At 42.0% G+C, this 15,120-nt stretch overlaps 1 protein-coding gene across 3 annotated transcripts in view; it reads right to left on the bottom strand.

The window, feature by feature from the left end:
• Positions 1-15,120, bottom strand: part of MACROD2 (mono-ADP ribosylhydrolase 2) — an 845,829-nt gene that overhangs the window by 809,552 nt on the left and 21,157 nt on the right. For all 3 annotated transcript variants that reach the window (XM_030946263.1, XM_030946261.1, XM_030946262.1), the window contains exon 3: positions 12,264-12,371. In XM_030946263.1, the coding sequence (XP_030802123.1) occupies positions 12,264-12,371 (108 nt within the window). The remainder of the gene's footprint in view (positions 1-12,263; positions 12,372-15,120) is intronic.

The raw sequence follows: 15,120 nt of genomic DNA on the forward strand, positions 1-15,120 counted from the left end.
AAACAAAACAACAACAAAAAAAAAGCAAAACAAAACCCCCAAAAAAAAAACAAAAAAAAAAAATTCATGATCAAGAAATCCAGAGAGAATGACAATGCCACTGATAAATCAGATTCACGTTCCAGGCCAGGGAGAGGTAACAACGGACTTCAGTTTTCAATTTAATCAAAGCAAAAGAGTGAGCTTTTCGCTACATATCTTGGCTAAAAAAGAAACATGTCCTAGCTTAGCTCCATCATGGCTACACCAGCAAATTGACTTAATTGTCAGCAAGGAATTATGAAATATGAAGTGACTCCAGCAGCGCTCCAGGGAGACTCCTGAGGCACGGTGTCTATAGCAGAGACACCAAAGTGCCATCCATCTCAGTCTCACCCTCAGGCAAAGCAGAACAGCCTTGGCTCTCTAAAAGAGGCTGCCAAGAAGAACAAAACTTGGCTTTCCTGAATGATTAGCAGTGGCCCAAATAAGAAATTTTAAATACATCAGCACAGCTTCCCTGGCTGCTGAAAGCACAGGCAGGAAGTCATGATTTGAGACAGCAATTTGTAGTTACAAGGCTACATCAAGTTACAGCTCACAGGGGCCTTTCTAAGGAGAGAGGCAACACCGTGCATGCTTCCCCTCACACCCTTCTCCCCAGCCATCAGAAAGGGCAGAAAGGGAGGCTGCAGTCAACACAGGCTGCTCTGCTGGGTGCTAGAGCTAGAGGACAGGACAGGAGAGGAAGGCGGTAGATACTGCTAAACTATACTTCTAACTCAGATCCTGGTTTCAGTCTGACTGCTAGCATGACAGAAAGAAGTCACATGTAACTACTCAACCCCTGGGACATGGGAACTAAGATAGAAGTAGGGAGCCCAAAACCTTTTGCTGGGTCTTTGATAAAAACTATAGAGATAAGCACTCTCACCTAGAAACACCCTGACTGCCCTGTCCATCAGGGATTCACTTCAGATTTAAGAGACAGTTTCTGTTTTAATCTCATCTATTACTGGTGGTGGAGACTAGTCTGAACTAGAGTTGCAGCCTCTAAAGCTGTAAACTCCTGACCTAATGAGCCTTTGGGCTGTAAGCCCTGCCAAAACTCCACATCTGGGCCTCCGAAGCAGGTTCTTTTAGATCAGAAGGGAGGAGGAAGATAGAGAAATCACTCTTTGTGATGAACCAGCTCTAACACTGATCACTCAGCTCCCTGAAATGCTGTGTTTGTTATCTAGCGGGGAAGGGGGGCTATAATTAGTTGAACCATGGCCAAGGCTAGAACTGCTGGTTGGCAAAACTCTTCTGGGACATCTCAAAAATTGTCTGGCCTCCAGCACTCAGAGATGCCTTCATCCAAGGAATCAAAGAAAACCAACAAGTAAGCCTTTGCCCTGGTCTACCCGTCCCCCCCAAGGTTGATTTAATAGTTTTACTTTTTAAAGTAATGGACACCCTAAAATGAAAATTGTTTCAGAACCAAAGAAATAAGTTGCCATTAATAAATTCTCTCAGCTTTTTGTCTCCGCTTCCCTGGCTCGGTGAACTCTGCAGGTAATATCCACCATCCTTCACTGATTGACTATTCTGAAAATCATTCTAAAAAGTGATTTTTATTTCAGAAAGAGTAATAAAATTACTCAGATTTGTAGAAATTCAGAACTAGCCAAGTGAACTTGACCACACTGCTCAACACAATCCCTTCAAAGTGGACTGAAACTGACAGGATGAGAAAGGAGAGTTCCTCTGAAATAGCATGCACACCACAAATTCTTAGAAATGTAAAAGGAATGGTTTGCCAGTTACTATTATCAGGCATATCAAGTCACAGGGAAGACTTACATTCCTCTATAACCTGGTTTGATAGAGTTGAAAGCAATATCACCTCTTTCTTACATAAAAAGTTATTTCACATGACACAAGAGTACAGTTCCCTTGAAAAAGCAATATGGTTCACACTTTAAATTTAAAAAGCATTTCTAACATGGATTTGCAATGCAAAGCATTCTAAATACAAATCAAATATAGCTGACAGAACCATCTTTTTTGAGGCAGCCCACAACTAGGCATGCCAGATATTAACTATTTCTATTTATTGCTCGACAGAAACCAGCTTTCAAGCATAAAATGAAGGTGCTACAGAGACACGTTTAAATGATTCATGTTGCACACCAGATTAAAGTTACTGCGGTACAAACATGCAGGTGATAAAAGAGAGAAGGAACAATAATCTGAAAAACTTCTCCAAATCAGTGTTTTTCCCACAGGTTTCAACTACTCAGACACAATAGACAATGAAAGCCTCAGGCTCCAAGGCTTCACTGGTGAAACCATCTGAGAACAAGGGCCATTACAACATCGCTCCTACAAAGAGCCAAGTCATCTTTTCTCCGTGGCATGCTGGCCCTCGGGCACAGCTCAGGCAAGAAGCTGCAGAACTCCCAAGAGCTCCTCTGCAGCCAGGAGGAACATGTTAGGGACAGGATACCCCGAGGGAGGAAGGAACAGGACCACCCACGTCCCCTCTTGGCCGTTCAAACACACTGTGCAAGTGACAATGCAGGCAGGAGATACTAAGACGAACCTTGAATGTTCCTGTCTCCTCTATGGTGAGGGGAAGAAGTCTGGGAGCAGCAGCAGCTCATCACCCCACTGCTGTGAGGAAAGCACAGGGCCTTGCAGCACCTATAATACTGTCATTGAAACAATTCCCAAACACATCCAGACAACTCTAAACAGCGGTATATTAACATGCAAGTGACTACTCCTTGCACACGATGCAAAAACACTTGCCATTGTGCTTGGATTAACAAGCAAATACTGCTCTCACAAGCTTCCACCGACCTTTAATGTGTATTTTGCTGCCATTACTAATTTTTATGACTGGGGCAGCAGGTCACACAAAGTAGCTTGGAGCCCAGATTCTTAAAGCCAAGCTGTACCCTTAATACTAATTTCTAAGTCAGAGGCATTCTGAATTCCTAAAGGAAGCAAGTTGTGGTTTTGCAAACAGAAATGTTTTGCTTTTCTCAGAAAATCAGTTGCTAACAGCCATAGGTCAAAACAAAACCTAAACTGCATTTCACATTCCATAACTATTTATTTAACAAGTAATGGAAGCTGTATTTCAAGGGACTAACATTTCCAAGACCTGCAGCAAATGGCAAAGCACTAGGCAAACCCAAAACCCTAGCAAAGGGTGGAAGACTCAACAGCGAGGCAAGCAAAAGCAACTCCTCCTGCCCGAGAAGGCAGGGGAGACAGACAGGGTCAGCCAAAGGCACAACAGCAGTTTTGAACATCAACTCTGACTACAGCTTTTTTATCCCATTTTCTGCATCTAGCAAATTAGATAAAATAAACCTAAAGCTTACTCCCTCCAATCAAAGTAGACCTTCCCCTATTCAATACTTAACTGCATATATTTAACAAGATTACATGACACATAGAAATGCTAATTCCCATGCTGACCTTACTGTACTTCTTACAGTGACTGAGACAGTGTTGAGACAGTATCTGTGCAAATCCAGAAAAACCCCATATGCTCATGGTCAGAAACAGAAAGGGAGGAAAAAACAAACATACATCTGGACAGAGGGGTGAAGAGGTCAATATTAACACTATGGAGATAATCTCAGCCCACCAACTGACCTCTCGCTGCCAATATTTTCTAAGAAGAGAGAGGAGGCCTCAAAGAAGTCTTCTCTTTTGTGTACCAACATTTGGAAATTACTTGACTGGTTTGAGTTTTTTAAAATGCAGAAGCTTGAAAAAAAACCCAACATTGCATGCCTATCTTGACTGAGAACACGCTGTTGCAAATATCGGCTTAAAAAACCCACAATCCTTCAGATAATCCGCCACAAGTCCTGATTAAAAGTGGATTTAATATTATGAAACGAAGCATAATTGTTCAAGACGACCTTGAGTAGTTTCTTACACCCCTCTGCTCCATCAGCGCAGTCAAGATGACAGCTGCACTGTCAAATGTGTGATATGACAGGCTGCTAGCAAGGTCTCTCCAAAATATTTTCCTCTATGAAGTAAAACAGATGCTTACAGTTCTTCCAAACCACGCCTGTCTCCTGTTCTATTTCAAACACACACTGAGCAGACATAATGAAATGGAGTCAGCATTTAATAAGCATGAGCTGTATCGATGGCCTATCCAAAAAGCACGCCTCGAATACATGCATTTTGTTTCCTCTGCTTAAGTCATCACCGATTTTATGTCCAGGAAAATTCGGGTGCACAGGCCTAAAAGTGGTTTTACGATAACAGGGGCACTATTGCCACCTGCTGTCAGAAAGGATTCACGGCATCCCGTGCCACCTCATGCCTCCCAACTGAGGGAAGTCACGGACTCTTGAAGAAATCCAACTTGGCAGGTGTTTTGCTTGTACACTGCTAGTTTTCTGTAGAAACACATGCAAAAAAGGTCCAGGGTAACCGTGGCATGAAGGGTCAGTAATCACATTGGGGTCAGAGATAATAAATGAGTTCAACAACTGATGCACAAAGAAACAGGGAGAACACACTGGTCTAGGTAAAACAGATACTGTCCTGAAAGCATCAACACTGAAAACAGACTTGTAAATAAATCCAGCTACCATAGACCATCAGGTTAGATAAGGCTACTAAAACATCTATCTTACCCATTTATTATTAGATTTTCAGAAGACAGACTATGCTGAATCCTGTCAGAGGAGAGGCCATTAATTTTGTGTCAGGGTATTTCCTAGAATCAGAAAATGAGCTGTTTTGGAAGGAACCATCAAAGATCATCTAGTTCAAGCCCTCAAGCAGGGACACGTTTCACTAATCCAGGTTGCTCAACTTCCCTCCAACCTGACCTTGAACATTTCCAGGAATGGGGCATCCACAACTCACCTGGCAGAACCGTTTTGGGTAGTTAGGTATCAGATACTTGGGGATCATACACACTCATCTCATTCCACTCAGACTTCTGTGGGAGCACAGAATAACATGAAAAGTCTAAAAGCATAGCTCTGAACCTCAACATGTGTGCCTGGTGCTTCAGCCCACAATCTGTCTGTTTAAGGAGCCTTTTGAGTGCATTGTTCCAGTGGAAAGTACATTTCCTTCTCTGCTGTTTTTTTAATGGCTTCTCAGTAAGTCACTGAACACTCACATCCCACTGCTTGAAATCATCACTTGATTAACATTAACAGGCAGTGTCTATCTGTTTGCAGTGCCTGGCCATATGGCAGGCTGAGTGGCAAAGCTCTCCTTGAGGCACACGAGGTTTAGGCCTCTGTTCCACCACCCAAGGCTCTCAGCTCGCTGGCACCACACACAATGTGGCAGGATAACATCCCGGTGTCTGAGGCACATTTCCACCCAGAAGCCATCTCCATTAGCTACATGACATGGCTGTGAGCACGCTGCTGGAATATTGCAATGAAAATATTTCACCACAATTCATTTCCCCTTCCCAAAGCACCCTAGAATAAGGAAGAAAGTTCTTCCCTAATATGTGTCTGCAGCACTGCCAAATCTTTTATTTTAATGCTTAAGCTTTGAGTTATACTAATTATACCTGAAATATTTTCAAAGTGCATTCCAACCACCCCTTCTGCAGTGCAATTCTGAGCGAGCCTCCTCAGTCATAACCCTTGGCCACATGGTTACAGCAAGTGGTGTTTGACTGAGGCAGCAGCTACAGTTCTCCACCTAAATTAAACCACACCTACAGCAGTACTTGCCTTCCATTTCATTCTCTTGAACACTGTCACTATACACAGCCTTTTCATCCAAATGAGTATTACACTACAGGGAAGAACAGCACTGAAATGAAATTAGACCAAAAGCAGAGGGCAAGTTTAACCACATATACTGCTCACCAGCCAGGCTTAAAGCATTTTCCACAGAAAGCAGTAATAAACTCACTCACAGATGTCACAACTGAGCATGACCGATTCCCTCAACTATTAACACTGACTTTCCTGATGAGTAAGTGAGGACCACATAGAAATTAGTCTGGGATTTTACACACAAGTCTAATTGTACCAACTGTAAAATAACTTGAGAAACCTTTGATTAACACCACAGTCTGCTCACAGTAAAGATGAAAACCAAATTAACAACAATTTGTTAGCAACATTGGTTCTATTCCTAGAGGAAATTACAATAGTGTAAGTTACACAAGCAGATGCCAGACAACTCCATACAAGGGATTTCAATACAAGTTTTCCATTTTCCTGTCTGTATACTGGACATAAAACATGTAAGGTATATTTACAAAACATTCTAATGGACAGCAAACTCACTAAGAAGCTCCCAGTATAATCAACCATTTATGTTTAGCTCAACTGAAAAGAAAATAAAAACCCCACAAAAATCAATACTATAAAATGTAAAAATCCAATGTCAAAATGCTATAAGTAGCTTAAGGGCAGATTTTACATTTTGTTTCTTCCATATTCAATAGCAGCAACATTTGAGTTAAGGGACTTATTTTCATAGGAAATTATTGAAGAATAATTTCAAATGAGCTCTAGAGTAAGAATTACTAGTCACTGTAAAATAAAAAAGGGGGAGAATAAGTACACACACAATACCAGAGCAGGCTCAGCAACTGACTCAAATACCTTCATAATATACAGACAGGCCACTTCGGAAATAATTTCTACTTCACAAGTTACAAGATGAAACTCTGTGTGATAAATTAAGTTGCCAAATGAAATGGATTAGCAATCAGTGAAATTGCCTGATGTCAGATCTGTTCCAGATTAGAATCCATCCTTTTTCCCCACCTGTTCATTAAGCACCAAGTTCAAGGCAACTGCAGTGACTGATTGAGCATTAACGAGCTGTTTGTGTGGAAAGGCAGAGTTCAGTCCCTATCTATACTTACACACTTGTATAAGCATAATTCACTGATAATATATGCAGCTTCCAGTATCAATACATAGCTCTTCTACCTTGATGTGTAATTTTGAGCTTGAGAAAAAAAGGGACACCTCACTCAGTTAAACAGTCATATTCAAGGTCAAGGCCAGGAAATTATGAACCTGGAAGAAAATATGTGCTATCTCTAGATAAAAAAGCTGGATAAAGATATTGCTGTGACACAAAAAAAGCTGAAACATGGTTGAGAAGTCAGAAGCCTGAGGGAAGAAAGGCATATTTCACTAGGAAAGGTGAGACTCAGTATGAAAATACCTATTTCATCCTATAAATCAAGTCATGCAGAGGCTTCAGTGAAAACCAGTCTTGACCTTGATTTGCAACAAGCAAATCAAGCATGATGTATTTAAAACTGAATATTTTTCAGTTTTACATACATTCAGTACTGGGACAGGGAGGTACAGCAGGACAAGCATTCCAAACTCTTGCAAATTTGTTTAAAAACTCAGCTGTAATTCTCTCCTGGAAACATCTCTGCTTCTTAAAGCAACCAGGAGACCATCACCTCCATGCTCCTTCCCTCAGCTGGCCCTGCACACTGTGCCAAGGAATCTGAGGAGCCTGTGCCTGCCAAACCTGCATTCCCAGCTGAGGCAGCTCACAGGTAGATGTGTGATGCTCTTCTTGAGCAATGTGAGGCTCAGGAACTAAATTCCAGCATCAGAGTTAGTAAAAATGGGACATAAAGAGTTGTTTACTTACATAGTTGTTTACTATGTTAGTCACCAAGTCTTTTATCTCTGTCAGAGGAAGATTTTAAATCGCATTTGTTTTCTCATGTGGAAAATATATTAATTTTAAAAATTTAGAGTTTCTTCCCCAAATTTCTGAGTATTCAAAAGTATTTCAGCACTCAAAGTTTAAAGGGAGACACCTAGTTGCTATAACTGAAGTAACTCTCTAACTGCAAACTTAGATGCAATACTACAGACCTATTAACAGTAATATCTAATTGAATAGACATGAGCATCTGCCTTTTTCCTGAAGATTAAAGGTTTATGTTCTCAGTACCATACTTTCGTACTGATACAAAGAATATTTTTTCAAAGATAAGAAGAAATATTATCTCTTCTAGTCTTCTGCAAGTCATCATCCTCCTCCTCCCTATCAGATAAAAATAAGGAGAATCCTTTTTTCCCCTAACATAATGGTTTCCCCTTGATCTTCCTCCTTAGTAAAAACTCCCTCACAAGCATATTAGTACATGCCTCCTTATCTCATAACTGGACAGTAAGATTTATTAACAGGTAGGAAGTGACCTGAGGTCAGTAGTGATGAACTGCTGCTTAAGGTATATGAGATACACAGACATCCCTGTCACACCCACTCCCAAAACACCACTCCTGTACCTACTTCAGCTAGTTACTGCATGTGACATAAATAGCTACACAGTTTTCCTTACAAAAAATGCAGAGGAAATGTAGTCCCTTACTGCTCAGTTGGTACTACAAATATTGAACAAATTGTTTTTTTCAAACCTTACTCAGGCTTTTACTACTTATTTCTGTATTTGGTATTGCCAGAGGGACTAAATGGCCCCCCTCTCCCCTCCCTAGACACACCACACCCCCTCTGAGCTCTGTTCTGATGATTTATTCAGATGTTGGCTAATTGTGGTTATCTGGCTTGCAAGTGCTTGAAGCACTTTTGGCATCAGGATGAAGTGACATCCGGGAACATTTAATATGTTAAAAAGGCCAGTCAGCACAGATTAATGCAGTCAGCACATGCCTCAAGGAGAGCCTTTTTACATTCTTACAGGGTAATAAAAAAGCACAGAGGAGAACATAGCAGTAAAAGTAAGATGTTCATACAAGTCTTACCTGAATCCTTTAAAAAAATATGTGAAGGAAATAACATGACACCTTAAGCAAAAGATGACACCTTAAGCAAAATATCAAGTTAAACTAATACCTGTCTGCAATGAAATTGGTCGTAAGGAAGTTTTAGGAAACCATTGTGTAAGGAAAAGACATTTACAGGGGTAGATAATTGACATCAATTTTAGCAAAATCACACACAAACTCCTTTTTTCACTCCTTTCTCTCTCACAATGCATCTCAGTTCCTCACTCTAGTCTTGAATGATTTCAAAGAGGCTGTTGTGATGTTTCTCAAAAGAATGAGCAAACTATAAATGAGATATTTTTAGAAAGTAAGCAACATTCAGTTTGTCTGCTTAAAGTCTAGGATAAAAAAAGGATCCTTTTGCAGGAGTGTTCATCAATGATATCCTGATATTTAGCTACAGAAGATCACCATTTACGTCTCATTTCCTCCTTACATATTTGAGAATACACTTTTTTTTTTGCATCCAGATCTGGAGACAATCTGAACCACCTGGAACCCTTCCATAGCCCCAGAATTTACCAGACCATTCCCTTTACTTCAAGCATGTTTAGATCTTCACATAAGCCAATGTAAACATTCAACCTGTATTGTCCTGTGGCTTTAATTTGGATATTAATTTCTGTATTTTAAACTATTTATTACAGGAGACAGTTAATGGAATGTCTAAATTCAGAGAGAAAGTCTCCAGAGGGTCTCTTCCTCCCTTCCTAACCCAGGGCTTGCAACAGATAGGAGGGAGTCAACCATTAACATTTGGGCTAGTCAAAAGGCATTAAGTACAAAAAGAACTTGCACAGATTTACCTCCAAAAAACCTATGTCCTATTCCATATTCAACAGGCTGCATTTTATTCAACTTACATACAGAAACTGGTACTGTGGCTACTTACTGCTTTATGTCTTTGAGGCTTGGATAACTTCAGCTGCAGAAGAAAACACAATGGAGTTCTTTACAAAAGCATCATATGGTGCAGAAACATGGGTTTAGATGTCATCTAAGAGACACTACAATTTCACTGAAACTGTTGGAATTAAAAAGAATCCCAGCACAGCAGATGTCTTGCATAAATAATATGGATCTTGAACCACAACACCTTCCTCGTGTAGCTTTCCAGATATCCTCAGCAAATCAAAGGCTTGCATTTAATTACTGCGCTGACATATAAAGAGCATATGGTTTTTCCAGAGTTACTGTAGGTTAGTATTTTAACCTAAACTTATTAATATCTCATAATAGTTAACATATTGTCACCTTATTGTAAATCTTCCATACCTTCTGGGTGATTTCTCATGGGCATCTCCTCACAGCACTGACTCCTTCTTCTTTACAGCACAGCCAAGAAACTCCAACTCTCTTCACCACCAGCTAACCCACTCTCTTGTAGCACTCGTCTTCTTATTGGACACAGCTGTGGCCTGTTAAGGGCAGGCCTGTTCCTAATCTTTGGTAATTAGTACAGCTGCAACTCCTCAGGGGTGAGATTGCCTTCTGCACTATCTTTATTTTCTTACATTCTATCCCTCCACATTAACATACTATGCATTTTAGGAACTATAGAAGGTTAATAACGAGTTAGAAGAATCTTAAAAATCCAGCTGTATCAATGGCCTGGCCCTAGTGCTGCTGTTTTGTTTCCATCTGATGCACCAAAGTATCACTGTATAAACATGTTCCAATCAATAAGTAGCTTTGCCAACATCTAATCTGAATCTCCCTTTAAGCCCAAATTCAATTTACAGGTGACAACAGTAAAAACAACTAAGCTTTCTAGGTACTTTCAGAGTGGTTTGTCCCTCTTTAGGTCTTTCAGCCTCAGTCTGTTTTGAGAGGTCTTTAAACCTTTTCTCAAAATTGCGTATCAATACGTGTTGATTTGATTCTTTTTTTTTTCTCCTCAGAGAGAGGCATTTCTCACGAAGATGGCAGGCAGATAATAGGTTTATAGGCAGATAATATCATTTGCAGTCTGGGATATAGGTTTTTTGGACCTTTCAGGATAATTAAAGGGGGATTTAAATCAAGAAAAGTGAAGTATTCCTATTCTAAAGCTAATCCGTAACTAGTTCCAGCCTGCAATTCAAGGGAGGCCTATGAACAAAGAGAAGCTAAATATAAAAGGTGGAAAGTATGCTAATATTGACTTACTGTAAAGCAATAAAGTAAGGAAGTCAGCAAAGGCACTACTAGAAAAATCCTCTTAAAAAAAAGAATGAGGAAAAAATATTAAAATATTCAAGTTTCAGAGGTCTTGTCAACACAGTGAGGAGAGGATCATGTTACATGGATGCTACTGTATTGTTTGTTATTTAGGAAAGCTTTTCTGCATCACTAAACTAGAAGATGAATTAAATTTTTTTGCACAGGAACACCAGCCTCAGTACTTGGAATGCAAAAATGTGTTTTGAAATGGCTAAGGATTCCATCTGTACTTCACAAAACCCATTAGCAGATGTCCACTGGTAAAGTGGGATGTCATACAATCAAACAACCAAAGAGAGTTTGTTCACTACCCTCTACACTGCGTGAGCAAACATTCCTGTGCTCTTTGCAGACATGAACCAGTAACTCCACAGGGCATTTTCCTCTGATAAGCAAACGCATCCATTTTAGCCATTACAACCCTGGGAATCTCTGAACTTAATTCCATCACACAGAAGATAATGCAGCACATTTCCTTCCAAGAAATGAACACCATCAAAATTAGTTCTTGAAAATTAATCAGTGCCACTCAAGTACTAGGGGGCGGGAAACTTTTCAGCCTCAGGACACACAAACCACACATTCTTTTTGGAGTGGAGAGTGCAGGCAAGATTTGGCTATGAGCATGTGTATAGGGGTTAACCTTCCCACTGTTTTTTTGCCCAAAAACTGAACTAGTTTACTATAATCTAATACACTGATTAATTAGGTGTACAGGCATTTCCCTCTTTTTGTCACAAGATGCTACAAACAGTTCTTCACCTCGACTGCACACATGGAGACACGGTCACTGAGCAAGAAGAGGTACTTAAACACTTAAAACTCTGTAGATCATGGCCAAAAACTTGAAACATACAATTTCCCAACAAGAAAGAAAATACGAAAACCACATAAACAAAATTCTGTTTTCCTATCACCTTGTGGTTAAAGTTCTCACATTACCTAGCCCACAAGTGGCTTGATTTATAAAAGCAGACTGGATTAGCTGCATTAACTTAGTAACAAAAATGAGCCTTCTACAATGCAGAGTGTGAAGTCTCAGCTAACCAAGTCAAAAGATGGACACAAGATCATTAATTTTTTCATGGTGACCCTGCTATAAATGTTTCACAATAATCCCTGTCACAGTAAATGCACACAGGATGAACAGATACAATATGAACGAACTGGGGGAAAAGCAATGTTTTCAACAGATTTCCACAGGACTCACCAGTTTCAGGCAACTTTTCAGAGTTCACATTTGTACCATGGAGCTGTAAAGGATTTTCAAGACACAGCTACATAAAATATTTAACCACCTACCAGCATTAACGATGGCATCAACCTCAAGCAGCGTAATGTCACCTCTATAGAGAGAAACTTTCTCACTCAGACTTTTCTTCCCTTGCAGATCTTCTTTAGTGTTTTCACCTACAAGCCAAGAAAGCAGAAAAGCCAGGTTATAAGTGTGGGTCTGAGGTCATTGTTTACAAGCCCTGAACAGGCAGCAGTACGGTGACACGACTCCTGCCAGACTGCAGCTTCTTTCGGTTTCACCTCGAGAGGGCAGTGGTAACCCACAGACACACCAGCACTACCCTAACATCATGCTGCTTGTTTGTTACTTGTTTCCAAATACAAGCTAGTGGGAAGCACTGAACCCTTATCCACATACCGTTTGATTACAAAAATGTAGAAACATACAAGTAATTTTATTTGGTAATCATAAGGGTGTAAATTGCAAAAACAAATTGAGGAATTAAGATTACCCTCCTAACCAGAGTAATAATTTCTCCAATCCAGAATTATACCAAATGAGTACAAAAATATACAAGCACACCATTTGCCAAGAGCTCCAAAATTCAGAAAGACTTCTGAAGGCATGTAGCCAGACAACAAGCCTGAAAAAAAATCCACGCAGATTTTAAACTTGGAGCTTTGTCACCTTAAATTGGTCGACTAGGAGGACGCAGGTGGTGAAGACAACATACACTAGCTTGCAACAGATTTGTTACTAAATAATGTTACCACTGGTCCCTTATTCCTGTAAACTCTTGAGAGTGTGCATCACTTCATTTATATCTGATTCACTCTACAGAACAGCTCAGTTGCCTCAAACCCTTGCACAAACATACTGCCCAAAGCTTCACCAAGTTAGATATGCACATCACCAGAAATGAACTGAGAAGGGAAGATTATGAAATTCACTTTTACTATTACTTTTTAAAACTTCTTTCAAACACGTCTTAAGAAGCTTGAGTTCGTCTACTTGTCTTAAATCTTCAAAACAAGTAGTTTGTTGAAAAGCAAAGAGAGTCTTCAATATTTAGTGAGAAAGTGGCAGCAGTCCAAAAAAATTTGTTCCTCTAGTCTTACCCTCCATTTCCATCAACTCAAGAACACCAACTCTGACATGTCAGCAATTCCTACCTGAGCACAGAGAGCACATCCCCAAGCTCCCAAGTCCTGTCCCACAGTGGCAAGACTGAGCAGCAGGCTGAGACAGCCACACACTCAGACCCTCTGGCCCGGCCTTGCCTTGACATTCCCAGCCTCTGGCTGCCAGGCAACAGCCCTGTGACACCGCAGCTGATGCCAGCACCTGGCACAGAGCCCGTGGGCACAGCTCAGCTCGGGGTCAGGCCCAGAGAGCGCAGCTCCCAGCTGGGGCAGCTATGCCATGCTCCGCCCCGGGGCTCTCCCTGCTCCTGGGGCTCTGCGTGGCCTCGCTGCTCGCCAGCACGCCCAGAGCTCTCAGCCGTCCCGCCAGGAGCATGGCCCGGCTCCCTGTGCCAGCCCGGGGCGCTCAGCAGCCGGGCCCTGGCACGGGCAGTGCCAGCCTGTGGCCCCTGCAGCTGCACTGCTGCACCTTCCTGGCCCTGTCCCTGCTGCTCGCCGTGCTCTGCCTCGGCTGCAGCCTCCGGAGAAAAGCCCAGAGGCAGCGGAGAGAGGTGAGGGATGGGCACCGGGCAGGTGGGATGGTGCCAGGGGCCGGCAGCTGCAGCCTGCAGGGTGAGGAGGAGTGCCAGCCCCTCTGCAGAGGAAAGCCTGGGCAGGCACCAAGGGTCCTCTGCCTCTTCCCCAGCCCCATGCCCGAGCCCAGAAGCAGAGTTTGGGCTCAGCCTCCTCCCTCCCAAGAGGAAACAAGGACAGGCTGAGCCACCAGAACAAGACAGAACTTTCCTGACATCCTCTCCACCCAACCTGCAGCCTGGGGCAGCCCAGCCAGGCCCCAGGAGAGCCCAAGGGGGCCCAGCCCCTGCAGCCCCTCTGCCCCCGTCATCGTGCTCCCTGCCCTGTGTCTCCCAGCAGAAGAACTGGACACGCTCAGCCTGGCCAAGGACCTGCTGCCTGGCTGACTGCTCCCCCCTCAATGAGGAGCTGATCGGCCGCCAGAAGGAAAACTCTGCCTCCATCAGGGGCTTCCTGAGGCACCTGCGCCAACGCTGCCTGCAGGGGGACACGCTCCAGAGGGGAAGGAACAAGCAAGTGTGGAAGGACTTAGACGAGGAGGCAGCGCTTTTCTCTGATTGAGAAAACAACACCTGCTAGGCAAATGGAGCAATATACTGCAACATTACTCATACAGATTTCATTGTTATTAAAATTCACTATTAAATAAGACAGCTTTTATTTCTGTTTTAACTTTAGTCTTGCAAACAAGTTCATTGTTACTCTCATGAGAAAGTGAAGTCAATGGCCATTAAATCATCTCTGCACACACACTCACGAAGCATGGAGTAGATCCTGGTACATCCTTTCCAAAATGTGGGGGTTTAGGCTATTACTGACAACACACAAAAGTGGCAACACTGCTGTAGGTCCTCCTCTTGTCTCCTCTGCCCCAGCCTCAGTAATACATTACAGCTGAAAATCTTCACCAGAAACAGTTGAACATTCATGTCCCACCCCCACTTTTTCCCCTCTAGACCCAGCAGTCATCTTCTACCCCTCTGCCTATACAATCCAATTTCATTTACCTCTTTCTTCTACATTATCCTTTGGTCCTTCAGTCATGTATAAAACATCTCAGAGTCCACAGAGCCACAGCTTCAAGTAGGATGAGGTTGATTACCTGAGCTCTTCACACCAAATAGAGAAAATAGGCAGTCCTAGCCCTCAGCTTTGTTTACAACTCCTTCCAGATCAGTTGTAAAGAAAAGGGCCTTTACAGCTTACA

The sequence above is a fragment of the Camarhynchus parvulus genome, chromosome 3, assembly GCF_901933205.1.
Source record: "Camarhynchus parvulus chromosome 3, STF_HiC, whole genome shotgun sequence".
NCBI classification, from domain to species: Eukaryota; Metazoa; Chordata; class Aves; order Passeriformes; family Thraupidae; genus Camarhynchus; species Camarhynchus parvulus.